Source organism: Fundulus heteroclitus, chromosome 5 (assembly GCF_011125445.2).
Source record: "Fundulus heteroclitus isolate FHET01 chromosome 5, MU-UCD_Fhet_4.1, whole genome shotgun sequence".
NCBI lineage: Eukaryota > Metazoa > Chordata > Actinopteri > Cyprinodontiformes > Fundulidae > Fundulus > Fundulus heteroclitus.
In genome coordinates, this window is record NC_046365.1 from 25,941,157 (window position 1) to 25,968,596 (window position 27,440).

At 39.5% G+C, this 27,440-nt stretch overlaps 1 protein-coding gene across 1 annotated transcript; it reads left to right on the forward strand.

Moving 5' to 3' along the window:
- The first annotated feature begins 1,914 nt into the window (after window positions 1–1,914).
- prkacab (protein kinase, cAMP-dependent, catalytic, alpha, genome duplicate b) lies at window positions 1,915–27,440 on the forward strand. Its single transcript, XM_036137300.1, has 11 exons — window positions 1,915–1,960; window positions 4,974–5,035; window positions 8,126–8,254; window positions 10,538–10,636; window positions 13,634–13,716; window positions 13,868–13,994; window positions 18,623–18,718; window positions 19,108–19,230; window positions 21,375–21,434; window positions 21,528–21,632; window positions 21,730–27,440. Exons 1-11 carry the CDS (start codon window positions 1,915–1,917, stop codon window positions 21,853–21,855), a joined length of 1,056 nt encoding a protein of 351 aa, XP_035993193.1. The 3' UTR covers window positions 21,856–27,440.

Below are 27,440 nucleotides of genomic sequence, written 5' to 3' on the forward strand. Positions count from 1 at the left end.
TTCAGACGTTCTACAGAAGAATATAGTATCTGAATTGTGAGGGGGAAGCGTTTAAAGATGTACAGAAAACAAGCCGCTCAGGTAGAATGATCTCTAGATGCTTCAACGTGAGAACCAAAACAAAAAAAAATGTTGAAGAAATCTGGTTATGTATCCTTTCCATTGATCAAAGAATAACCATAATGGCAAGGACTCAGCCAGTAAGCATCATCTTGGTTCCAGATTATCAAAACTAACATAATAGGACGAGCCCAATCCGGGGACCTTCGTTAAATAGAAAAACCTGTGTGGAGACATCAAATTTGTTTGCTTCTGGGATATATCTAAAGGACGCAGAATGTCCTGGGTTTGAATACTGTTCACAGGTATCAGGTTGGTTAACAGAGATGTGACCTACTTCTCAGAAACAGTGGTTGGATAGCTACATGTTTGTTGAGTGATCCACAGGAAAGCTATATTATTAGACGGTTTTCAATTTACAGAGAAAGTGTTTGGGTTTGTAAAGGAATAAATCTAGACATGCTGAACATCTTGATATTCTTTTCTTTGAATTTCTGTAGAGACACAACACATTGAAATACAAAAAAATAAGTTAGCTTTACTTGTTTTGATTTAGAACAGATTTGGTACTGTTCCAAATAATTTCGCATTTTAAGAAATGGAAGCTACTGTGAGAATTTTTATCTTCAGTCACTTTTTATAAACACCGGTATTGTTTGGAACATAACTTTATACAGCTCTAATTTAAGTTCGGACTAGTTTGAAGAGAGTGCGCCGTTGTTGACGTGAACAGGAGCGGTGTTGTTTGATTATGTGTTATATCGTCCTGCCATACAGGCATGCGTTAAATTCTGACCAACATATCTAAAAATAGCTCGCGGTTGACGTCACTCAGCCAAACATGTATCAGTCGTTGGATGCTGGAGGGGACGGGGGTGGGGTAAATGAGTTTTCTCTTTTTTTTTTCTTAAAAGAGCGAGGGTGGGCGGGTCTTCCTGCCAATCACTGCTCGCAGCCAATCGACACCTCGCACTCGCTGAGATTCCCACGGTCCCTCCGCATCCAGCCAATGACAGGACGCGACCAGAGACAGTGGGCGCGTACGCTGTTGGGAGGAAAATAATCGGTGACGCTCCTCTCATTCGCTTTTCTGTTAGGGCTGTCAGACGGGCTCTGCGTTTGAGGGAAAGGCGAAGACAACCAATCAGAGCACTCGCGAGCTTGCCTCTGTAACGGTCTAGCCAATCCACAACCTCATCCTCGCTGTCAATCAACCGCGATTCGCTGAGTGGGCGGGACCTTCGCTCGGCTGTAGTTCCGTCATCCCGCTCGTCTCCGAGGCTACGGGGGGGGGCCGATGTTGATTTGGATGAATACCTGTCGTTGCCGGACCCAGCCCAGGTTGATCCTCTTTTTTTAAAGCTGGGTTCGTTACCGGAAAGCGGGACGCTTTGGGCTGAGAACACCGCGCCCTCGCATCGGGAATCGTTGTTTTTCTGGACTGAGGAGAGGCGGGGAGCCGGGGGTGGGGAGGGAGGGGGGCTCGATCGGCGGGGGCTGCAAGGAGGGTCAGGCGGAGACTATCCTCCGTGTTCAGGCCATCGGCGCCGAGCTCGGCCCTGAGGGTCCACTGAAAGCCCCTGACCGCGGGGCTCGGAGGGGATTTAAACCCGGCGCTGGTTGCGGATGACCGCGGGGGGATCGGAGCCGCTTTTCTCGCCTTTCTCCGCCGTGGCGCCGCATTAGCAGCATCTGCCCGGGTTTTTTTTTTTTCTTTCCTCCGGAGCGGGTCAACGCTCCGTTTCTGCTGGATATAGGAGACTACCCGAGCAGATCTAAGCGAGATCAGACCGGCTTGCGGAGGCTGCAGGGCGGCCCGAAAGCCACGGATTGCCCCGCTGACAGGTCCTCATCATGGGCAACGCGCCCACGGCCAGAAAAGGCAGCGAGATGGAAAGCGGTGGGTATGCTCTCCTTCCTGTGCCGATACCCACCCGGTCTGTGGCTTATTGCTCTGTTACATCCTCATGAAATCCCCAGAAACAACGTGACACAGCAGGCTGTTAAAGCTCCACACACCACCTGCCATACGCTATAAGGAGGCCTTTACCCTGTTATTTCCATTCATTACAATCCGCTATTTGGGCTTTAAAGCGTATGCCTGCAGAAATTACGCAGCGATGACCCACTCCGTGTGCATGCTGTACATCTTGATCAGGAATTAATATTAGGCTCTGTGTTGTACTACTACTCATTTGTGGGCGTGGATTTATTATTCACACGACGTACACCTGTTTTAATCTATGGTCATGATTTAATGAAAGGGTAAAAAAAGGAAAAGAAGTAGAAAAACAGCCTAGAGCAAGTGCAAACTGCAGTAATCTTAGCATCTTCACTTCCTCCAGTGCTCAGAACTTGGCAAGATCGCAAACGAGCTATGTGTCAGATATTTCCTGAACACTCTGTGCCTGTTGCTCGGTTGAAATAGATATTGTTGACACTGCTTGCAAACACACCGTGCCGGCCGGCCCAAGGCATCAGCAAACCTAGAGGCTTGCTGAGGCTCTTGGTTGGGGGCCCCCCTCCACAAAGGGTTGACAAATTCACCAGTTGCACGCAGGCAATGCGAAACATTAATAGATATATCAATAATGTGCGCTACTTGGGTCACAGTTGAACATTTTAAGACACTAGGCTTGGTCTAATAGTACGTACACGTTTGTTGACACATTCTAATATAATTTACTGCATTTCGTTTTGGGCTAAATAACATGTTTTTAGTTAGGCTTTTGTTTCTGGATACTGTTTAATTAAACTGTTAAATGTGATCGTATTTATGCGCTCGTATCCTCAGCGTTACTTTATGAAGTAAGTAAAACTATTCCAAACTGGGTCATGCATGTTTAAGTATAGTTGCCAGACCCCAAAAATGGCTTTAATTCCTTAAGAACAAGGAGAAAATGAAGCCTGGTCATTTTAAAGCTTTGATTAAGCAAGGAGCTGAAACAGCTAATGGGATTAATCGTGATTAATTGATTACTGAAATAATCGACTAAAGTAGTAATCGAATAATAATTAACTGAAGTTTGCAGACTCTAAAACATCCTATTAGCTAAAACAGCACCCAACACCAGTAATTAAGCCTGAACAGTACCAAAATGTACATTTTGCATTAAAGATGTAATGATGCTCTATCCAGAACTCCTCAAGTGGCATAGTTTTAGCTTCACCTGGTTTCTGTAAAAAAAATCTCCTATTAAGCACCTTTTGCTATTCAGTCATTGAAAAAGTACTCAACAAATTAATCAACTAGCAAAATAATACTACTTGGGTCCTTAATTATAAGGACCCAAGTAGTATATATAAGTAGTATATATAAGTAGTATATATATATATATATATATATATATATATATATATATATATATATATATATATATATATATATATATATATATATTAGTATTTTATATATATATATATATAAAATTAAACTGCTGCGTTGAGTTTTTTATTTTTATTTTTGCCATCTACAATACAATTAAAATGTGAAATAAGTGTTTTTTTACGTTCAAAATGTTTGTTTATTGTTGTATGTTAATGTACTAAAAGTATCTCCTTTTAGATTAATCAGAAAAAAAATATCCATCGCGTACTAAAATAATCAATGGCTGCAGCCCTATTACGCAAACTACCTTATATTATGTTCTGAGAACTTTTAAACAAGCTACCGTATAATTCCTTCATAGAGTACTAGGTGGGCCCCAAACATTGAGCTGCAGCTGCAATGTGCTGCCAGGTTGTGGCAAAAAATATTTTCTTTTGGGCTCCCTTAGGGTTAGGGTGCATCTGCACTCACGATATCTGCGATAAGGTCCTGGTCCATTTATTATTAAACAATGTGGAAGTCTCTTTTTTTTGCATTCTAGTATAAAACGAGGCATCAAAAAGTAGTTTGCATCTCAGAACTTCTTTAAACTAAAAACATGCGACTGCATGGTTGCCTAAAGTAGGTTGCTGTGCAACAATCATTAATTAGACCAGGGGTCAGCAACCTTTTTGAAACTGAGAGCTACTTCATTGGTGTTGTGTCATTCGAAGGGCTACCAGTACTGATCTTTGAACTAGAAGAGTTCACCTTAACTTTATATAAAATAACCAGATTTTTCATGCTTTATTATAGATATTGTCATTATAAATCTATATACATGCAAGTGTGAATAAAACAGGAAGAGTAAAGGAATAAAATAAAGTTTTAGATGCAGCTCACTGGTGGATTGTGAATTTTTTTTTTTTTAGATCAGGCTCGTGGGCACCACATGTGGTCCTCGGGGGCTACTTGGTGCCACTGGCACCATGTTGGTGACCCCTGAGTTAGACTTTCTTCTGCCGTGCCTTCTACGTTCAGGTCGTTTTACTTTGCAGTGCAGACGTTCCGTCATATTCCTTTCTTTCTTTCTTTCTTTCTTTTTTTTGTGCCCTGAAGATTATTTGTCATGCAGGCTGGAAAGAGCCCGTTCCATTTCGGATTTCAGGAGTCAGTCCTTAGAGTCTCCAGAAATCATGTTACATGCGCCTTTTTGCCCTGTTTCCTGTTTTAATGTAAAAATAGCTATCAAAAATAGAAGTGGGCACAAATTGCGTATTCCTCACCAAAGTTGAAGCATTGAAACATGTAAATATGTTGTCTTATTGAGGACAGCAGAGTTTTTGGGAGTACAGATAAACCTTTGAGCTCTCTAAGTGGAATTGGATGCAAATAATTGTCTGGAACAGCTTTGCATGTTAGTCAAAGTTCTGAAGTAATGCAACAAATAACAGTGAAACAGGATGTAGGTTTATTCATGCTTTCTGCAGATATTTAACAGGCTGCCTGTAAAATGTGGGCAGCCTGTTAAATATCTCTGTGGCGTCTTTATCTTGTCTGTAACAACAACACACAGAAACCTCATGTTTCTTCCTCTCTCCTGCAGTCAAGGAGTTCCTTGCTAAAGCCAAAGAGGACTTCCTCAAGAAATGGGAGAGTCCTTCACAGGTTTGTCAGTTAATCCTAATACATAATAAGTGGTGGTTGAAAAATCCTGCAATGACCCTTATTTTGTTCTTTTTTATTTTTTTTTCACAATTCAAGGTTTAAGATTTCAATTGGTCGGCCCGTTCGGAAAAAAAGTTGTCGGTACTTCGATACAGTTGTTAAAATTGCCTTTTATTGTACACTACTGTGTTTCTTCTACATCCTAATTAAGGATGTGTTCTGCCATGCTGGTAGATAGTGACATCCAGAATTGTAATTCATCTTTTTCTGCAGTACCACAAAAACACAGAAAAATCCGACATTACTAATGAAGTCCATTTTTCCCCTCCAATTTTGGAGAAACTTCCCACATGGAGAAATAATTGTTTTAATGAAAAACAAAATCACAGAAGCAACAATAGGTGGCGTCCCCAACATTGTCTTTTAAAATAATAGAAATAAATATAGCTGAAGCCTTTTGGTGTTGAACAACACACAAACGTCCTGTTTCCCTCGGGGGTTAAGTATGTTGTGTGACACAGAGGCCTAATTGACCGTTATTCAATATGGGAAAGAGAAGAGAACATCCCATTGGAATAAGAACAATGTTTATTGATCCTTGCAAGTCAAGAGATAGCTACAAAAATCTCCCAAACTCACAGTGAGATTATCTGCAACACTTACTGACATCACCAAGACGAGGGCTGGGGGCTCTCGACATGCTATCTGGTATTTTAGCTAGCACGCTGGGGAAAAACCTTTTCATCCTAAATCATCACAAACGTAAAGAGTGCTGATAGAGTGATGGTGTTTGTCCTTCACTGGCCCGATGATCTTTGCTAGTGCGTGGCTTCATGAACTGTTTGGGCATTTCAAAAGAAAGTTTGGTGGTTGCTGAAAGAGCACTAAAGCAGGTCTGCATTAGCTCTTTCGGCAGAGCTTTTGTCAAACCAAAACATTTGACCAAATCGGCACAGAGTCGGGTCGTGAGACAAAACATGCCTGTCTCAATGCCCAGACCTGAATTCTACAGATGCTCTAACTGTAACAATTACTGTTACTGTTTCCAGCAATGACTAGAGGCGCACTGACCAAACATTTGTGGTCGATTGTCCGATCTCCAGTTTTTGTAATGAGCCAATGTGCCAATTGCAATTTTCTCTTTAGAAACTATAATTAATGAATTCTATTACCATCCCTCCTACCAACAAACTCAACAAGTTGTTTACAGTCCTGTGGTTCTTTGCACAGGTTTCTATGTTGATATTAATAGTCTGTTTTTACACAAGTGTATATAAAAGGACAGTTTGGACAGGTTTTTGTCATATTATCTTATTACACATGGCAATTACCTAAAATGTGCATCTGGTATTCTTTCGCTGTACATTAAACCTGATCTGTGTGCTTTCAATTTTCTGCTGGAGCATTTGAAGGTGTGATAAAGGAGATTGTTGATCTATTCTAAATGACTAAAAGCACAAAAGTACAACATTGTGAATTAGTGAAATAGCTTGCTGTTGTAGAAACCAAAATGTTTGGCTGTATCCGACAAACTTCTTGGTAGGCTAGGCGGTCCCATCCAGTCACGAAAACGTCTGGACGGCCCTATCTGCATAACCAGCTACAAGCTGTTGTCTTTGGGCTTATGAGCCAATGTAGACCTTGCCTCTTCCTTAACACAAAAAACAATGGCGGACTTCGGAGTTGTGTTTCAGACACTATTCAGTTTACTGTGGATTTTAGACCATCACATTTTACTCCTCTTCTGTGCTCGTGTGGACCGCCTTGTTGTTGTCGCCCTGCTCTTTTTCCTTCTTTACTTCTGTGGCAGCATCACCTCGCCACTCACAGGCTTGGCATAGGTATTAAACGCCTATTATGGCTCCTGGGGTTTCATGCGGTTTCATCTTTACGCACAGATACAGTATTCGGCTCTGTGTGGATGTAGCCACATAAAATAAGGTTTCCTTTTAATTAACATCTTACCCCTTTTATGCTTCCTCTGAATTAATGTTCGACACTTCACCAATATGGAAAATAGCTACCCTGGCGTTTTTTTCCCCCCTCAGTGATAGAGGCCACACTGAAGAGTGTTTTCCCCAGCGTACTTTGGTTAAGCTGTGTTATGGTGGGGTCCTTGCTCAGATTTTTTGGGATTCTGACAATGCTAAAAAGAGTCCAGTTTGGTGACCGTATTATTTCTCAGTGCACCTATGGGCCTGACGCATTTAATAAAAAGAATTACGGGTCTATTGATTGGTTGAACAACTAGTTATAAGTCTACTGATTTTCAGTAAGATCGTCTCAGTTTCATGTATGTTTGTCTTAAATGGTGTAAAAGCTTCTCTTGTTATTATTCTGAAAATTGCATTTACAAACAGTTTGAAATCCTTTATGGACTAGGGCTGGACGATATAGAAAAAAAGCTTATCGATAAAAAAAAAAATGCATATTGATCGATATCGATAATTATTGAAAATATTTAAAAACATATTTTATGTGCAGCTCTGCCTGGACATTTTATGATATTGCTAAATGATTTAATTTTAATAAAGAACACAAACACAGAATTCCAATTAAATCTTTATTTAACCAACTTTTTTAACCATAACAGAATTTTTTTTTTAAAGAAAAATAACTTAAGAGACCTGAGTTATGTTATTAAATACTGACAAAGAATAAACTAAAGTGACCAGTACCCTGTTTTGGGACCGTTTCCTCCGTCGCTACTTGCTGCGACATATTCTCGTGCTCTGTGTTGTGGTTTGAGAGGGCGGCGCTTTGTGACGGCGTGCCTGGGTCCGCGATTACGATTGGTTGACAGGAAGTAGTGACTGTAGCATCAACGAATATGATAGGCTGAAAGGAAGGAAGGAAAACTGTCTATCGAAGTTTTATCGACCCTATTTTTTCCAATATATATCGATATATATTGTTATTGAATTATCGTCCAGCCATTTTTATCCAGCTAACACACCTATTAATATGGAAGTTTACTACATTGTACTGTGCATATTCAACAGTGGAATTGTAATGCAAAAGTCTTTTAGAAGTTTTTACAACGTTTAGTCATAAGACGGTGTTAACTCTTTCTGTTTTTCTTGTGTTCAGAACACTGCTAGCCTGGAGCAGTTTGAGAGGTTGAAAACCCTGGGCACGGGCTCATTTGGCCGCGTTATGCTGGTGAAGCACAGAGAAACGGGACAGCATTATGCCATGAAGATCCTCAATAAGCAGAAGGTGAGTCTCGGCAAGGGGGTCATCAAGGTCACAGGAGGGGAGGGAAATCAGGGTGTTTAAAATGTTACTGTCATCTGCAGACGCTTCTGTTTCATGTTGCCACTTGCCGCTCAAAGAAAACACTGAAATGTTTTGGATGGGTGCCGTGAAATGGCCTGGTGCTCTTTCGGGGAGTCTCAAATACAGGTGCAAGCTTAATCTCCATCCACTCGTGCTAAAATGAGCATCATCCGGAGATGTTTTTCTTTTATGCAAGACGACAGCAAAGTGGAGCAATTTAGGGTAAAGCTGCGTCTGCATTTCCCCACGTCACAACAATGAAATTCACCCATTGGAAGTGATTAATATTCATATTACTCATATACTCATATTATTTTTATAACAGACTGATGGTAAAACTTATAATAATCCAATTTCCCAGACGGTCTTACTGATCTGGATTACAGATGTAAATGCTGTTGAAGTAAATGTAAATGTAGATGATTATGGTGGTTTGTTGTTTAACTGTAAATTTAGATGAATGTAAGGTGAATAATGTTTTTTTTTTCATATCATTTAAAACATTACTCAAGCCACATAATTAGGTAGCCATTACCTGCCGGACGATAATTTTAAACTGATAAAATCAAAGGAATCTTAACATACCATAAATAAGTACAGTTTACACTACCATGAATTTATTTTCTTTAATTAACAGTGATATAATTTAAGCTTTTTTCAGATTTGTACTGATTTAAAAATATAAAGTTTCTGACAGACATTTGGTGGACTTTGGATGTCTGTTTGTTGCTTTTAATTCAGACATGGCCTGAATTATTCTACGGTTGGCCCTGATACGGTTAGGCTCAAAATGATTCATACCCCTGGCAGATTTAGATTTTGGTAATTCTATCAAAAAGGTTGTTTCTCGTAGGAAAAGAGAGACAGGCATTTTTCAGAAGTTAATGAAACAATGTATAAAGCATGTTACTTTAGTAAAAAAATGATTTATCTGTTTTCTTTGACATTTGAATTAAAAAAATTTAACATTCAAAGGCCTTTATTGGATTAAAGTAGTCTTATTTCCATGTCTCCACTGGTGTGTAGACGATTTATCTTTGGTGAAAAGCTCTTTGAAGTCTTTGAGGTTGGAAGGCCTTCTTGCCATCACCCTAAATTTTTGCTACTCTATTGTACTGTAATAAGTTGTATTTTCTATTTTCCTTTTGTTTTGATTCTTTTTCAGACATTTTTGACCCTTGATCAAACCAAAATAAGCAAAACCAAATCAGTTTGTCCCTTCAGTACCTAAATTTCATATAAGCTTATTACGTACATCTAAACAAATCATCCCCCTTTATGAGAACAACATGAGATGTTAGCAATGATTTGGGTAACATTAACATTTGTTTCTTTTTACAAAGAAATTAGATGATATACACATCTAAAAAGTATGTTTTAAATAGAATGTAATTGTTGTGGAATACTTACAACACCAATGAAGTAGCTCTCAGTTTCAAAGCTTTGAGTAGCCCATATATTGTTTTCTGCTGTTTTTATGTTAATTTGCCTGTCTCGATTAGGGTCGTTCTAATGTGAGAAAAAGCGCTCAGAAATACAGTTTTAGTGTTTTTACAAAGAGAATAAAGCATTCATAGATCTCTGTGTTTATATTTATCCAGTTCAGGTTTGAGGAAAATATTTTCTGAATGCAGTCCAAAATGTTAAAAAAAACAACTAACCTAGCCAAGGACACTACGAAGCACAGCAGGCGCTAACTTTAGCATTATTAGCGGCTAACTGTTAGCTAGGCATGCTATTCTTACGGTGTTTAATCTGTCAGCATTTTTTTTTATTCTGCCAAATTCCCCAGTATGTGGTTAATCACAACTTCAAAATACGAGCTAAGCTTAATTTCCAGGGCTAATAGTAGCTGACACTGCCACAACGACAAAGTAGCGCTCTGTGAGATGGATATCGCCTTGATGAGAATGGAGTATTGTGATTTTTCCAGCTCTTACTCCAAACCTAGTATTCAATTTCTCATCTAACGAGCTGGATACATAGTTACCTTCCCTACTTAGCATAGCATTTAACTGTTCAGAGAATGTAAAGTTGTATATTGAAGTGTTAAGGTGGTGGGGGGTTGTAAACTGTCCATGCTTATATAACCGTCAGATGATGTTGGGCTGCTCTTGTAAATGAGTTGTTTTTTTAATAGCTCATTTAAATTTCACAAGTCTTTTATGTGATAAAACTGAACTTGTGTTATTTTCTCCGTGTTCACCTTTGTCTGACCTCCAGGTGGTGAAGCTTAAGCAGATAGAGCACACTCTAAATGAGAAGAGGATCCTCCAGGCTGTCAGCTTTCCTTTCCTTGTGCGGCTAGAGTATTCATTCAAGGTACGGAGAACGTCCGAGGGTGTGGGTGGTTGGGAGCTGACCTCTGGGTGAAGGGTTAGATTTCTGTCGTTTGGCACCACTCTGCTTAGCCCCACTTTTGGGATGATTTATGATTTGTTTTTTTTTGGGACAAAAACTTTGTCGTCCGCTCCAACGTGCAAGGTCTGCTGCGTTCTTCCTGCAAAACATTCCCGAAAAAGCATGTCAACTTCACACATGTCTAAAGAAAAGACATGGGGTTTTCCCCATCCTGCCATGCTTAATCGAATCATCTTTTCTTTGTGCGATTTTTATGAGAATAACAGTTTTAGTTACTTTTTAACTTGATGAACCAATCAGAGATTTTGGGCCAATTTGCAGATGAAATCCAGAAATCCATATTAACTGGGACATTTTCTTAGATTAGACTGTTTGAGCTTTATGGCAGCAGACTCTCCCAGTAGGTCTTATGGAAAAAAATAAAAACAAAGGATGACTATGTTGGTGGCAAAAACACCCACTGTTAAAGTTAGGCCCCAAGTTATTCATAATCCCGTCAGATTTAGATTAGAAGCAATCTTTGAAAAAGCACCCACACGTTTCTTTAGACATGAAGTAATGTGAGCATTCGGGAGGGGCCGAGGCAGAGTCCTGACTTGAATCTGACAGAAGAGCCATGCAGGGAGATAAAAGTCAAGGGTGATTGCAAGGAGGTTTATCACCAAAGATACATCATTTAAACAAGCAAAAAAACAGTGGAAACAGGCAAAACCCCAGCCAGGAATTATAAGTAGTGTTTCATTGCTGCTCATAAGTACTTACAAGGATATCGTATATTATTTTGGTCAGACTTTATATTACGCCCAATTTTAATTGATTATGGTTCAGAACCCCATCTGGGCCTTATTCGTCTCAGATATGACAAGTTGTGACTCCTGATCATACTAAAATAACTGAGTGGCCTCCTGCTGATGAATATCGTTGGGTGACACATAATTACCTTTCCTTACAGAACCCTATGGCTAGATTATAGAAAATTACTTTGAACCATCATTGGTAAAGTGTGTACAAACCGTCTCCGTTGATCCAAGGTTGGTATTTAACATCTTGGGCCATGAAAAATTGGCCTGAAAAATTTGGTACAAAGCGACAAAAATATATAAAAAGGGGCAAAATGGTTAAAACTAATTTGAAAACTAGATTTTGTTGTCTTCACTTTAAACACAAAATGACCCCCATCCATTGCCAGGCTCAGCTCAGGTCTGGAATTTATTTCTATTAATTTCCAAGTCTTTGAAAGTATGGAGAAAAAAATGTTTAAGGAAAAGTTAGGGATTTTTTTTTAAATTTACCATCTAAAAGATAAAAATCAAGATTTCTGAACAAATAAAGGACTTTTTTTGTATTACTTCGGATTATTCGGAAGAATGCCTACATTTTTGATATTGATCATAAAAATTAGACCTTTTGTACCAACTCGTTGACCATAAAAATACACATTTAAAAATCCCCAAATGTTTGTTACTTTTTGGCCTCGAAGACCAAGGGCTTTCAGAACACATGGGTCTTAAACTTTGTCCAGTTTAGGTACCAAACAAGGCATTGAAACTCCTTCTTCTACAGACAGAAAACACATATAACCAATCTCCTGTACTGTGACTGTCTCAGAGTCTATAAAGTCTATAATCAATTTGGACAAACCAATCTAGATGCAAAACAAAGTTATAGAATTTGGGTTCAGAGCTGATCTACCAAAAAAAGTAAAAAACGAAACAACTGGACTTGTTTTCCGTAGTTTGAAGACGTTTCGCTTCCTATCCAGGAAGCTTTCTCAATTCAAAAAGTCTGCAATAATGTGGAGTATCAAGTTTTATACTACTGCCCAACAAAGGCCTATAAATTGAGAAAGCTTCTTGGATAGGAAGCGAAACGTCTTCAAACTACGGAAAACAAGTCCAGTTGTTTTTGTTTTTATTACTTTTTTTGGAATGACCATGACCTGGATGACTGAGAATCTTCACCAGCCCAAAGCTGATCTGCGCTGGTTCAGATGGCAGAACTGAGAGAGAGACGGCCCTTTACCCACCCTCCTGAATTATAAGGCAAACTTCAGAGTTGAGTTGTTTCAAGATTTGTGGAAATAATTAAACACCAAATAGGTCCGCTTTCTACTGGCATGCCCTGAATGTTAGTGAGGCTATTGGAAAACAAATGCTAGTAAATAATTACATTTTAAAAATGAATTTGTATTCGCAGGAACCCTGCCACCACCTGGTCAGCAGCTTCTTCTTTGCTGCTCTTGTTGATTTTCTGATCTCTGTCGTGTTATCACTTCTTCCACGACTGTAAGCCCTGCCTCAGCAGAATCCAGTCCAGTTGGCTTTGCCCCCGCCACGTGAACAGGTGTCAGCAGCACCGCGTGCCTGCGCAGACTAACCCAGATGAGCGCCGCACTCCAATTATGTCCTTACTCAGGTTAAGCCGTTTAGATGCACCTGGTTGGGCCGGCGTTCAGAATCCTTCAGGCCTTAAATAAACCTATTAACGGTCCATGTGTGCTGCCCCGCACACAGATGGAAGCGGCACCAATGAACACAAATCCATGCTGCTATGGTCATTGTGAGAGCTCAATCAGTGAAAATTCAGTACAACATAAAAAAAACCTGTTTTAATTGGAATAAAATCACAAGCAAGTGCATTTTATTCTGTTTTTTACTGATAGGAGAAATCGCCTTCCTTAGCTGTCGTGTCTTGCTGTTGAGCCCGAAAGAGACAAATTGGCTCAGGAGTTCTCCCGTGAAGCCGGCTGGAGGTTTTTAGTTTTAGTGACTCTGTTTTAGGACTTTGTGTGTTCCAGCCTGGTCGTTTAAGATTTATTTCAATAATAGAGCATAAAAGCAGTCAGAGGACACACATCGTCAAGAACTTCTTCCAGTTCGTTGTGTGTGTTTTTATGTCAGTGTTCGCCTGTTAGAGGCTGCTTCTAATCTTCATCCATTTTTCTTTTTTTTTATCCAGGACAACACCAACCTTTACATGGTTATGGAATACGTACCCGGTGGAGAGATGTTCTCCCACCTACGACGGATCGGCAGATTCAGGTCAGTGTCTCCAAGCGTCGAGGCGTGCAGCAGGGAGCACTCTGCCGCCTCTCGCGACGGATGTGTTGGTGCTTTGTGTTGGATCTTAGTTCTCTAAGGTTTTGCCAAGCTGCTCACTTTTTCTTCCCCCCCCGCGTTTCTGTGCGCACAGCGAGCCGCACGCTCGGTTCTACGCTGCTCAGATCGTGTTGACCTTCGAGTACCTGCACGCTTTGGACCTGATCTACAGAGACTTGAAACCTGAAAACCTGCTCATAGACCAACAGGGTTACATACAGGTTAGTAAACCAGACTGGCTTTGCTTTCTCTCCTTGCTTCTTACCGAACCATCGACTGAGCAGCTTTCGCTCGTTATGTCAGGCTGGTTCACGATAAGAAAGGATACCAGAGATTTGAAAGTCGTGGTTTCACATCTGCAAGCAGATTCAGTTCAAAGTGCTCCAGTGACCATATATATTTTTCCGCCTGTGTGGAGCATAGACTAGGACACAGCTGCCCCACTGTACATTTGTCATGTTGCTGCGGACTGCTGGTCAGCTGGCTGAAACAGGCCTATTACACTTTTCTCTAGCTTACAACAAAGACTAACTTGTCTGTTTCCAAATGTTTCTAGACAGGCAGAACTCAGTCATTGCGCGTTAAGCTGAAGTAGCTCCGCCCATCGGCGATCCAGGGGTTCTGAACCTTTTGCTCACCGAGGAGCAAACTTAATAATTCTGAAAAGTCGGGGGATTCATGTGTTTCATGAGAGTAAAGTGGTCGAAGGGTGGGAGACGTAACCGCCACAAATAATTAGCCAAAATCAACACTGCAAAAAGGGAACTCAAAGTAAGTAAAATGTTCTTTTTCCTTGATTTGAGCAGGTAAATAAGACTATTTGCCAATGGAATAAGATTGTTGCACTTAAAGTAGGAACAATTCATCTTCATCATCTTATTTCAAGTTCGGAACAGCTAATAATCTTATTTTAGGGGTAAGAATACTCATTAATCCCATAGGCAAATAGTCTTATTTTGCTGTTCAAATCAAGGAAAAATACACTAATTTCAAGAAAATTGTACTTACTGTTAGTTCCCTTTTTGCAGTGAATAAACATAAAAATATGTTGCTAAGTGAAAATAACTCCATTCTCACTGTCTGATCACCATTACCCCAGAAATTACTGAACATATTTTTCTTTTACTAAATGAATGTTCTCTGAAAAGCTCTTAATAAAACTAATTCTAATGTACAATATGTTGTGGCCCCCCCCCCCCCCCCCACACACACACACACACTTGTTGCTGCTCTCTGCCAGTCAACTGACTAATATGGATGTTACATTTTTAACTCGTTCACCACCAAGACAAATTTGGCCATACGCAAAAACCCGCACACTTATAGATAACAATATTATACCCATATGTTGTACTATTTTAGCAACAGCAGAGACATGTCTTGCTTTTCTATTTTAAATCAAATAAATTAGACCATGTTACAAAATTTTTTCTCCCCAAAATATTAAAAAAAAACAGGTAAAACCACATTTATTCCTCTCTATGTCATAATGTAAAAATGTTTATACACATGGTATGTTAAAAAGGCATTATATTATTCTTTCTCTAATAATCTTTCTCTTCTTTATTCCCTTGACCTTGTGTAGTTAAACGTCATTCATTCTTTCATGTGTTCACTTATAACGTGGTTTCATTTTCATCTGTGACTTTCGCGTCTTTTCTTCATCTGATCTGAGCGGCACAGTGTGACCGCACTGAAAAATGTTGAAAGATCCGCCTTTAATTCGACGGTAATTTGACTTATCCGGCGAAGAAAACAATCCCACGTTTTTTAATACCACTTTGTTGCTGCCGACAAACCTTTAGCTAGCAATCTGTGGCTCTCTGTTGACATGGAGAATAAATACGATGTGACACAGAGGCCTACATCTCGTAACTACTCAAAATGGGAAAGACAGGAGGAAATCCATAGCATCAGGGCATGGTAGATGCATGTTGATCCAAAGGATTCAGGAAATGTCTATTAGAAAACATCGACTTGGGTAACCTTGCCCTCAGAGTTGTAATTAGGAAGTTTAAACCTGGAACTGTGACAAAAAAAAAGCTCGGACAACTTGTTTATCATCACACACAGTGAGGAGGACGGTAGGAGAGATAGAAAAACATCCCCAAAGCTCATCGTTAGAGGAATGTAGCATGTTTTTCAGTGTGAGATTATACAGCTGAGATAAAAAAGACTTGTTTTTTTACTTTATTTGTTAATTTTCAACAGCGCATTCTCTACAGCATTCACGTTTTATACAATGCTTTTCACTTTAATATACAAAAACCCCACATAAAACAGAAAGTAAAAATCACACACATATACAACAACAAACATACACAATAAATAAAAACATTTTATAATGACAAAAGAAAATATAAAAATCTATTCACTTTACAGCTAACTACAACAATATAGCAGTGAATTGGTTGTGATGAGGGACTCATCTTGAATGTTTCCATGTATTGTATAATTGTAAAAATGGCTGCCATGCCTTGACAAATTCAGCAGTTGAACCTGCTCATGTACATCTCATCTTTTCTAAAAAAAACCTAAAAAAAAAAAACTCATGAGCTTGCAAGCCATCGTTCATGTGCAGGAGAGGCCTCCTGTTTCCACCTCATAAGGATAAGACGTCTCGCAGTCAGCGTAGCAAAACCTATTGCATTTGAATTATGTTTGGAATGTAAAACATCTGGAGGTATGACTCCAAAAATCACAGTTAGAGCGGAGGGGCCAAATTTAACATTGTATATTTCTGAAAGTGTATTGAATATAGAAGTCCAATAGCTATTAAGTTCCGAGCATGCTCAGAAAGTGTGCATAAGGGAACCCGTTTCTGCCCTGCATCGGTTACACCGGGGATCGGTCCTTGGAGAAAACATAGCCAGCTTTTCTTTTGTAATTTGTAACCGGTGCTGGACCTTTAATTGAATGGAGCCCATGTGTGGTGCATATAGAAGAAGAGAACAGATTGCCAGAGCTCATCTGTTAATGTAACTGCAAGATCTTTCTTCCAATGTGACTTAATAGTAGAAAGGGAGGGAGATTGTAGACCTAATAGTATAGCATAGATCTCTTTAATCCCCCCCCCTCGTATGAATGTTTATATGGTTATATCCAGAGTTGTTTCCTCGGGTAGTTCAGGAAATGAGGTATATCTATTCTTCACAAATGCAGCAGTTGCAAATAGTGGAAAAAATATGTAGGCAGGATATTAAACTGTTCCTTAAGCCGTGTAAATGATGCGAATGTCCCATCAATGAAAAGGCGTTTAACATTACTTAATCCATTTCTTTCCCAGATTTTAAAAAGCAGAATCAGACATAGAGGGTGGGAGCATGTGATTTGAACAAATAGGAGTTTTGATTGACATAGAATGTTGCGCAAATCTTTTCCTACAGTGCAAAAAGATTTATTTTGAAGATTTTTACATTTCTTAGTTGTGGAGGGTGCTGTTTAATGTAGCTTGAATCCAAAGCACCAAACCGAACAAGACAAAAATAAACAGTTTTACAAGAACAGAGTCCAACAACCCTAAATCCTTTAAAACTTATCTGGACAAGTGTTTTGTTTTTGTTTTGTTTAAAAGGAACAATGTAATGTAAAAATCTGTCCTTGTTTGTTGTAGTAGTTTGTACTGTAGTTGGAAACCTTTTATGCTAGTTACCCTTTGCCGCCTGCATGCTGTGGATGCACATCCCAAACCTTCTCTTTCTCTCTGCTTTGAGCTCCTGGCCTAATTTGAACAATTAATCTGATAGTTTATTCAGTCAGCTGCAAGGTTTTGTTCGGTCCTGCTCTGTGTCAAAAAGCCATTTCTGTGGCTTATTCCAATATCTAAGAGATTCAAATCTGGATTCTTGAAGAATTAAAAAGCTTTTTTGCATTGATATTTTATGTATTTCAATGATAAACTGTGTTATCATTTTGGTTTTTGAGCTTAAAGATCAAACAGACTCAAAAGAAATTAAAAAGGAAAAGCCATTTGCCAGTTCTTTTGGCCTCTAGGTCCTTGCTTGAAAGACTGGATCCAAGGTTCTTGTGAAATTCCTGATGGTATGAAATTGTGCGAAACGAAAGCATTTTTAATCACAATCTGGGATTTAAAGGAACTAATTAGTTAATGCCAGATCTGTCTGTAACTTTTGATTTTATGAATTTATTAAAATGCTCCTCCCTCACCCCCCCAAAAAGGTAAATTGGTCACGTAGCACAACCTAAGGCAGCTCCAGCACCATGTTGGTTCCCAACTTATGGAAAAAATTCAGACAGTAAAACCTCAACCAGGAAACTGTTTTGTATCAGCAAACCAGAAAGGCTGACGCACTGGCTGTTTAAATCTTCTCTTAAAACACATCATTTCTATTTATTAATTTTTATTTCATTATTTCAGGTATTCTTAGTAGTTTTAGTATTCAGATATTTTCTGAATTGGTCATAGTTTTATTATAGTTCTGCCTGCTGGAGCTGGCAAGAGTATTTCTGTATTTTATTAGGTTTTATTAGCGTACAGCACTTTGGTCAACGGTGTTGTTTTTAAGGTGCTTTATAAATAAAGTTATATTGTTTTGTATCCATGTTCATAATTCCTAAATATCTATAAGAAAAAAATCTAGTAAACTGAGTCTGGAAAAGATTCGAGTTTTAATGACATTATTGTAGTAAAACTGGAAGAACCTTCAACGACATTAGTAGAGGTTGTGTCACCCCCTTGTGGTTAAATATGAAATAACAGGGGAAAAAACATTTTCCTTGCTGCTCCAAGACCATCTCTCTTCCATCTATCTCTGTATATTTTAATTCTGTTAGTTCTCATCCATAAATGCATGTGTGCTCTTCTTTTTTTCTCTTTTTTAACGCCCAGGTTACAGATTTTGGCTTTGCCAAACGGGTAAAGGGCCGGACCTGGACACTGTGTGGCACCCCAGAATATCTGGCTCCAGAGATTATTCTCAGCAAGGTGATTTGTCTGATTTGTCTGATTTGTCTGATTTGTCCCTCGTCTGTTTTTGCTTGCTTGGGATTTGTTTTTACTTGAAATCTGTAGTGAGTCAATCTGTTAACGCATTAAAATGTGTTTTTGCTTTAAGCATCGAAACAACAGTGTTGAAAACCAGTCTTGTTAAACATTGAGCTGGAGTTTGTATGGTTCGACTTAATGTAATCCATTTCGAGCCAAAATATGGCATTAACCGCCCTTAAAGGACAGAAGATAGTGTTGTTAGAAATGTTTCTGACACAAAACTCAAATGTTTCCCAAAAGAGCAAGTAAAGCAACAAAATCATCTATATTTAATGTCTTGCATGTTTTCATAACACTGAATTTCCCTGGCATGTTTATACCGGCAGGGATACAACAAGGCAGTGGACTGGTGGGCGCTGGGAGTTCTGGTCTATGAGATGGCAGCGGGGTATCCTCCTTTCTTTGCCGATCAGCCAATTCAAATCTATGAAAAGATTGTATCAGGGAAGGTGAGTTTTACTGTCTTATTATCAGTTTTGTTCTGCCGCTTAAAATATTAGATGTATTTAACTGAAAAGAGACTTTGCTGGACAATTTTTCTTGTTATTTCTGTGCTTATGAGAAAAAAAAAATAACTTGGTGGTTGGGCTAAAAACATTGACCCAAGAAAAAATATGATCACTACCTAACGTCTGACAAATTTATAATATATCTGGGTATTTTCACTGTGCTTTTTAATATTCAAGTACAAAACTAAAAACAAATATTAATAATTGCTCAATTTTGAACTCACACTTGTTTACCTCAGAGCTGGTTGGATTCTTTGTGCTCCACAAATTGAAATTGGATGTTTCACACCTCTGGAAGATTTATATTTAAAGTACTACTTTACTTTTGCACACTATATATATATATATATATATATATATATATATATATATATATATACTTAGTTTCGAGATCTCTGTCTTATTTCCTATCAGAAATGAACTTCCTTGAATTTTAAATCTAAATCTGTTAAGTTTATAAATCATTCTGGGATTAAATGGAGGAGAAGTGTTGCTGTTCAACGCCACACTTCATTCTACAGACCTTCTATAGCTCTGCCCACTTTCTGTCTTCATAGGGTGCAGGCTGTTTAAAAGTATACTTTTAAACAAGTGGAATGTAAACTTTATGACATGTGGGCTCTAATTTTCAAGATCAAAAAACACACGGGCCACATAAATTATGCTTGTTTTAAAATATTCTAAACACAAATATAATACATTTAATTTTTTTTAACCTGTTCAACAATCAACTAAAACTTCCTTGCTAAGATGTTTACTCAGTGTAGTGCTTTTAAAAAAAAAGTTTTGTCAGGTTGTAGGCCCTTATTTCCCCGTCCATCAGGACGCTCTGCTCTCTGCTTGGCTGAAGTTGTAAATAAGAAATGATTCCTGATCTGTCATGCTTAGTTGATAGATGATAAATAAACAAAAACCTACAAAGTGGTCATGTTGTTATAGAAAAGGAATCTGTGAATAATTTTCTATCTGAAAAAAATAGAAGGGTCTCACATTTTCAACTTATAAAAATTAAAGTTCAGATGCAGCATATTAATGAACAAATAAACAGTATTAATAAACCTACCAGAGTGGCGCTCTAGGCTAATTTCCATCTGCTTGTCTGTAGACAGGTTGGAAAACAGTTTCTTACAGTGTTTGAGTAAATAGTTTTTTTTTGTTTTTTGTAGATCTAAAAAGATTTTATTAAGATTATTGTGGTATTAAGAGCAGAAAATACATTTCTCTTTCTATGAAAACCCCTGCTATGTTAAACAAAATTCAAAGAAAAGGTTCCCCCTGAGTGTGCTTTTGAGTTACAGTCATCTGATTTTCTGCCCCAGTTGACTCTGAAATGGAAATGAAAGTGAGAAACGTGGTCAGATTGATGCTCTGTCTTGTGGAGTGGGAGGTGGGGTGCTGTACCTTTCTTGAATTAGGTTCATACAATCATTCCGACCCACGAAGCGCACTTTCGACACCAGTGTTTTAAACAGATGAGACCATGTCTATAAGGTGTGGTGATGCATGGATGTATCTTCCCTGGAGTAATTTTTGTTCTCTCATATTTATTTACTGTGTCACGCACAAATAGATAAGATAAGACAATCAGTATTTGACAAAAGCTATATAAGCTTTGCACAAAAAGCCTTTTGAGACTTCTAATATCTATGGTTCCCTGTTGGGCCTGTCACAACAACAAATTTTGCTGGGTGATAAAATGTCCCAGAAGTTATCGTGCTAAACAGTAATATTGTCCTTTGGAGATCATTTTCAACTAATATAATGATAATTGCGTGATAATGCCGGCTTTGGTGCTGTTGTACAGCTGTGGAATTGCCGTTTGTGAAAGGTATATTTTCCCAGGCAATTCGTGTTGGGTGTCAAATGTTTTGCTATAAATTAAAAGGCAGAAACTCTTTAGAGATTAAGCGAACTCTAGTGTCTGGTTGTAGTTTGTTTGTTTTTTCCCAGCTGGGAAAAAACTGCATTGGGTGATTGTGTTTTAGGAGCAGCTGCAAGTTTGTCTGTTGACTACGAGAGATTCTTACTGACGCTGCAACTGCGTGGCCGCCTGGCTGCTTCTTCTTCTCCTTCCTCTTCCTCAGGTGCGTTTCCCGTCTCACTTCAGCTCGGACCTGAAGGACCTGCTGAGGAACCTTTTGCAGGTGACGGCAAACGTCCGGAAAAAACCTAAATTTACCCGAAGGTGTGACTCATTTTGTGTGCCAATGATGAACGTGTGCCGCTCTCACGCTCAGGTGGATCTCACGAAGCGCTTCGGGAACCTCAAAAACGGAGTCAACGACATCAAAGGACACAAGTGGTTTGCGACAACTGACTGGATTGCCATCTACCAGAAAAAGGTGCGCTGCTGTCTATAATACGCTGGACACATTTGTGACTCTGCTTTCACTGGATCTGATTGCGAATCGGTGCCTAATAACGTTTGCTGTTTTCTAGGTGGAAGCTCCTTTTGTTCCCAAGTTCAAAGGACCGGGCGATACCAGCAACTTTGACGACTATGAAGAGGAGGAGATCCGCGTCTCCTTCACCGAGAAATGTGCCAAGGAGTTTGCCGAATTCTAGAGTTAGAGGAGAAGAAAGGAGGAAATAGGGAAAGTCTAAGGTAGGCTGGTCAAAAAGAGGGAGACACGAGAAGAGTGTACTGTCTCCTGTCCAAATATAAGCACCAGCTACAAAAAAACAAAACAAAAAGGGAAACATCGAATAGAAGTGTGGAAAAAAGAGAGAGGAAGACTGATAACCAGCAGTGTTGCCTTTTCTGTTGCGTTTCTGTTGTATTTTATTTATTGTCGTCTTATTTATGAATCCCTTTATAATGACGCTGTGTTTCATGGGTGTCGGGAACGACCACTAACTTAGAGTTGCCTCTACGCATTCTTCACCCGAGATCTTCCCTCCTCCCTGCGTCCACTTCTGTGCCACAGCAAAGAAACGTCAACCGATCAGTCCGCCGGTCACTACACGAGCGTGCACTTAGGATACCCTCAGTTCAAACGGGTGACAAGCTGACTTGAGCAAAACGCGCCACGCGTCAAGATGAATGCCCATGTGTTTCTTTGATTTTCTCCTAACCATCTCCTAGATAAAACACTTTAAAGGCACGAGGGGCCAAAAGGAAGACGAAGCAAAGAGTCAGGGACGTCTGTTGTGTAACTCCATCCACGGCTCTTATTATTGTTAATATATACAGACTTTGTACATATCTGCAGTGCTCCATTTTTAAATGTTAGTAGGTACTTAGTGGCTCCAGTGAAATCATAACACGCTAGCATACAATGAAATATGAAATAAAAAGAAACGGATTTCTCTCAGTTTTACCGGTGTTGTGAGGAAAAAACACCAACCACATAATGGAAACTCAGGTTTGAACATATCACTTAACAGACATTTATCTCCATAAAGTCTAAGGATCGGCAGGTACAAACTCGCAGTATATAGATTTGGGAATTGGAAGTTCTGGTTTAAAAAAAATAAATAAATAAAAAATGAAATTAAAAAGAAACAAAAAAAAGACTATTTAGACTTTTAGTTGGCGTCTTCCACACTTCTCCCTTCCAGAAGATTTGGTCAGCTTTGATAAGAGCACTTCCTGTTTCAGCTCAGAGCTCATCTGCTACACGGGATTATTCTGCTTGTTGAAAACAACCGTTTGCCCCCCCACCACCCTGATTTTGACTTTTCGAGACCATGTGAGGCAGAAGTCCTCAGACTGCTTCTGGCCGAGGGTCATCAGCGCTTCAGTCTGTACGGATGGCGGTCGGGATCGCGTGCTTCGCCTTGACCCTCACTGTCCGTTCATATCCCCGAGGAGGACCACGCAGCTCTGTTATCATTTTGTGTTTAGGACATGCACTATTTTTGCTAAGTTTCTTTTTGTTCGTGTGTGTGTATCGATGATCTAAAAATGACTGGTACTCTGTTTAGCGAGTTAGAGATGGGCTGAAGCACCAGGAGGTGAAGATACAGCAGGGACAACTATAGTCTTGAAGACGTTTGTTTCTCGGAAAATTTCTTTCCAATGAGGCTATTGACAGAATATTCAAACCAGATGCTGGCAACAACCCAAATAATCTCCACTTATTAACAAATCCAAAACAATTTAGTCCATAAATGAGGTTATATGTAATAAAGGAGAAATGTATTGAATAAATGGAAGAAAAGCTTTAGTCAATAACAACAACTTTAAGGCTCTTTTTATGTAGAAACAATTCAGATTCCTAAGGTGTCATTTTGACTGATTCTTTGACACAAACTGGCTTCACATTATTTCCACCTGTTGAAGTCGGGTGATTGTCTGGGCCATTCTAGTAGGTTTTCTCTTCCACACCAGATCAGATTTTCCATGACAATGTTTTTGGGATCAATATCTTGCAGAAAAATTTTCTCTTGCCATGTTGGCTTTTTTTTTAAAACACCCGTTACATGAGTCTAAACTTGAGGGAGTTAAGGATAGCTTTTCGGAACATCTAGTTCTGTCACATCTTTGAAGTATGTGCGCTACTTTTCTCTGCGCCCCCCCGTTCAGCATAGTCTGCAGATCAGTGGGGCGGGTTTCACAGTGTCCCGCTGCGTCACGACCAGGCGCGTTACTTTTTCATAACGTCTCCGTCTCGTTTTCTTATTTTTTTCACAGGAAAGATCAACTGATTCCGGGAATTAAATTTCAAGGCTGTAATTGCGTGCCTCCAAGTTGTCTTGTAACGATTAGCCAATTTATTCAGACAGCCGCAGCTATAGCTCAGTCGGTTTTGTGAAGTATGCATGACGCGCTCATGTGGCAAAAACCTTTCGCTTATCCGATAACTTAATTGTGTATGCTACAGGGTTGAATGGTTTATTTTCCAATGGCAACATGTCCTCTGGTGCCATTAAAACAAAAATGCTGATATGCAATATTGTAGCAGGGGCATTATTAAGAACATTTTGGTACATTTCTTCATTAAAACGCTGCCAGCGCCATATTCTGAAAATACAGGCCAGCGCCATAATGTCCCCACCTCCTAACTTCATTGTGGGTGTGGTGCTGCTGGTGTCAGTGGTCAGGCCGTTTACTCTCCAAACGTGTGTTTAGAGAATACAAGCATGTGTGCGGGCCGCCATTTAAAGAGCTTGATTTTAGTCTCATCTAGAGAGACTATATCCTCCCAGTAACTCGCTGGCATGTCCGTATGTTCTGTAGCAAACTTTTAAGCAAGCTTCAGCATGCTTTCCCTTCAGCAGTGGAGTCTGGCGTCGTAAGTGAACAATGAGGCCATCATGGCTGAGTTTACCACTTGTGATTTTCATGAAAAAAACAGGATGTGCTAATGTCAGGTATTACTCAAGCTCTGTGCGAGGGGACCGTTTCTCTTGGACAACTCATCTGATCATTCTTTTGACTCCCCTGTTGGAAATCCTACAAAGAACAGCTGGTCATGGCTGATTTATGATGAAAGGTTGTTCTTTCAACCTCGAGATTATGGCCCCAACGTTGCTCAGTAGTCTAGAAATATGCCTCTAAATGGTGCCAAAAGGGTGTGAAATGTACTGAAATTGCATTTCCATCATAAAGAGAAACATATTTAGAGGCAGTCACCTAAAAACCAGCTGCCATCAATTATGGATAAGTGAAGTGACATAAGGCAGGATTGCTTTCTATATACTCACAGATTTCAGTTATTTTCTCGACTCTAAGCCTTTTATACATCTTTTCTTTATATGTTTGACACTCATTCCCCTTTTCATTCCACTTTATTACACAAAACTTAATTTACAGACTAATTTGTGTTGACTTCTTTTGGAGCATGAATTACTTGGGTTGTTACAAACACGCAATCTGAGTTTTATATCAGTAGGACTATTAGAAATGTGTTTTCTGAGAAGAACACTGTTTGATAACTGGGTTTTTTTTTCCTTGCTGTAGCTTGTCATAATGTATTTTCTTTGTGCACAGTAAACCTGATAATTTGAAGTTTACAAGAAAGGCCACCTCGGGTATTCACGGGGTTCTCCTTGCTTGACACAGTTTGAAAGCAGAGCATTAAACGATGTGCAGAAAGGATTCAATTATCAGTTTCAGGCATTAAATTACATTAGACTGTAATGTGATATATCATGTTCTTGGGGATGTGAAATAATTTAGTTCAGACAGGCTCAAGGAATTCCTCTCGTCATAAGTTTTTGTCATGAATCTCAAATTTGTGGAAAAGAAAAAAAAAAATCTCAGAAACGAGAAAACACGACAGGCCTTTTGTTCCAAATACACATTTGCAATGTTTGATAGTCTGTGTGCATCATTTGAAAATTGGAGTGATGTTTGAAATGACCTAACATGAAGGAATTACCCAGGTGGACAATTCAGGCTCACACGAGAGATTTGTTTTTATCACGGTGTCCTCGACCACATGTGTCTCCGTGGAGGAACCGTTCCCTCTGTCTACACACAGCCCCAGATTTAAACGGTGGTGATTTGCCTTGAATGCGGATCAGTACTGTCCAGCTGATCTAGGGAAGGTCTGATTTGATCTTATCGGCCTGCAGGAGCCCCGCCGCAAAGGCTGTCATATACTCGACGTGTGATCAAATACGTTGCAATGTCTGGTAAAAATGTGTTTAGAAAGTCCTGAGTGGCACAGTCGTAGGGACCCTTGGTGGTGATACTTCAAACGAACAGCTTGTTTTGTTTTTGCACTAGTACAGCGTTCACAGAGAGAAACCTTTGGCCATTCTTCTTTGCGCAATCTCTTCAGATCGTCCACATATCCTGGATCCTGTGCTCCCTTCTCTTCGGCTCACCCCCACATGTTTCCTACAGGATTTAGGACTGTGATTGCCATGGAGCAAGACTATTTTGGTGTCTGGTAAACCATCACTTTGTTAAATCAGCAACTTGTGTAATTTGACCGTGTGTTTTGGACCACTGTCCTGCCGAAAGACCCACCGATGACCCAATCTTCAGTGTACTGATTGAGGCCACCAAACACGTTTAACGTGAAACACCTCCAGCGTTTGTTACTGAAAAGTTTTTTTTTAATTCTCACCTTACTTAAGCACGTACTTCCATTTGAGGTCTCTGTAGAGTTTAACAAACCATCCACATTTCTCTTAATAATAGAGGGACTAAACATGCATGTATGGCTGAATGGATTGGAGATAGCATCTAATGATTGCTGTGGAGACTCAGTGTCCCCATGATGCATTATTAAAATGCTGTTATTGCAGTTATTTAGAACGGGTTGTTAGGGCTACCAAAGGGTGTAGCACATGTGATTTGGTAAAAAAAAAATCAATTACATCTTAACATGAGATATTATTCCCCCGCTGAGTAAAAGTAGTCAAATAAAAGTTTGGATTTTCGCATTTTTTTCAGTGCGAGACTATTCTGCAGCAGTAAAAAAAAAATGAAATATGAAGTTTCTTTGTCATACTTATTTACCAGAGAGAGCAATGAATTTGTTTTTGTCCAACATCCTTGAAGAAAGAGTCTGTAAATCCTTCGACTTGAAATGCTCCTTACAAGAAAACGTAGTGTGCGTTTTTTTATCTTCTCTATCATGGCCTGTTTAATGGTTGGAAAGTGATTACCACAACAGATCTGGGGCTTCGTTATTGTTTATGTCATGCAAGGCTTCTAGTTTGAGTTAAAATCGTCTCTCTTGACTTGTTATCTTCAGTGTTCTGCGACGTTTCGGTGTCGGCACTTTTCTTGATCAATCTGAAGCTATATTGGCTGATCGATGACAGCTTTCCGGTTGGTCATCAGCTTGCTCGTTGACTACGATGGCCAAACTTATAGACTACGACTATAATCATGAGATTGTTTACATCTGTGGTTGGGACTTCACATCCCCAACATTTCCTTCATGTCAGGTTCAGTATGCAGCATTCTTGAGACACTTTTGCAGAGACACAACTTCTTCTCAGTGCAGGCACAATGCTGGTACATAAGAGCCTACTGTCGCACTTTTTAGGGAAATGAGACCTCCCTCCTCCCCAGCCAGTGCAAACCATACCAATCTCTGTTACGCACACACACACACACACACACACGCACGCAACACTCTTGCAAAGGGAAGCGTCTAAAGTCACGGGAAAAGTGACATAAGAACACCAAGTGTAATATTTTGCAACATGAGTATCATTCCAATAAAGTTTTACTTGTAAAATCG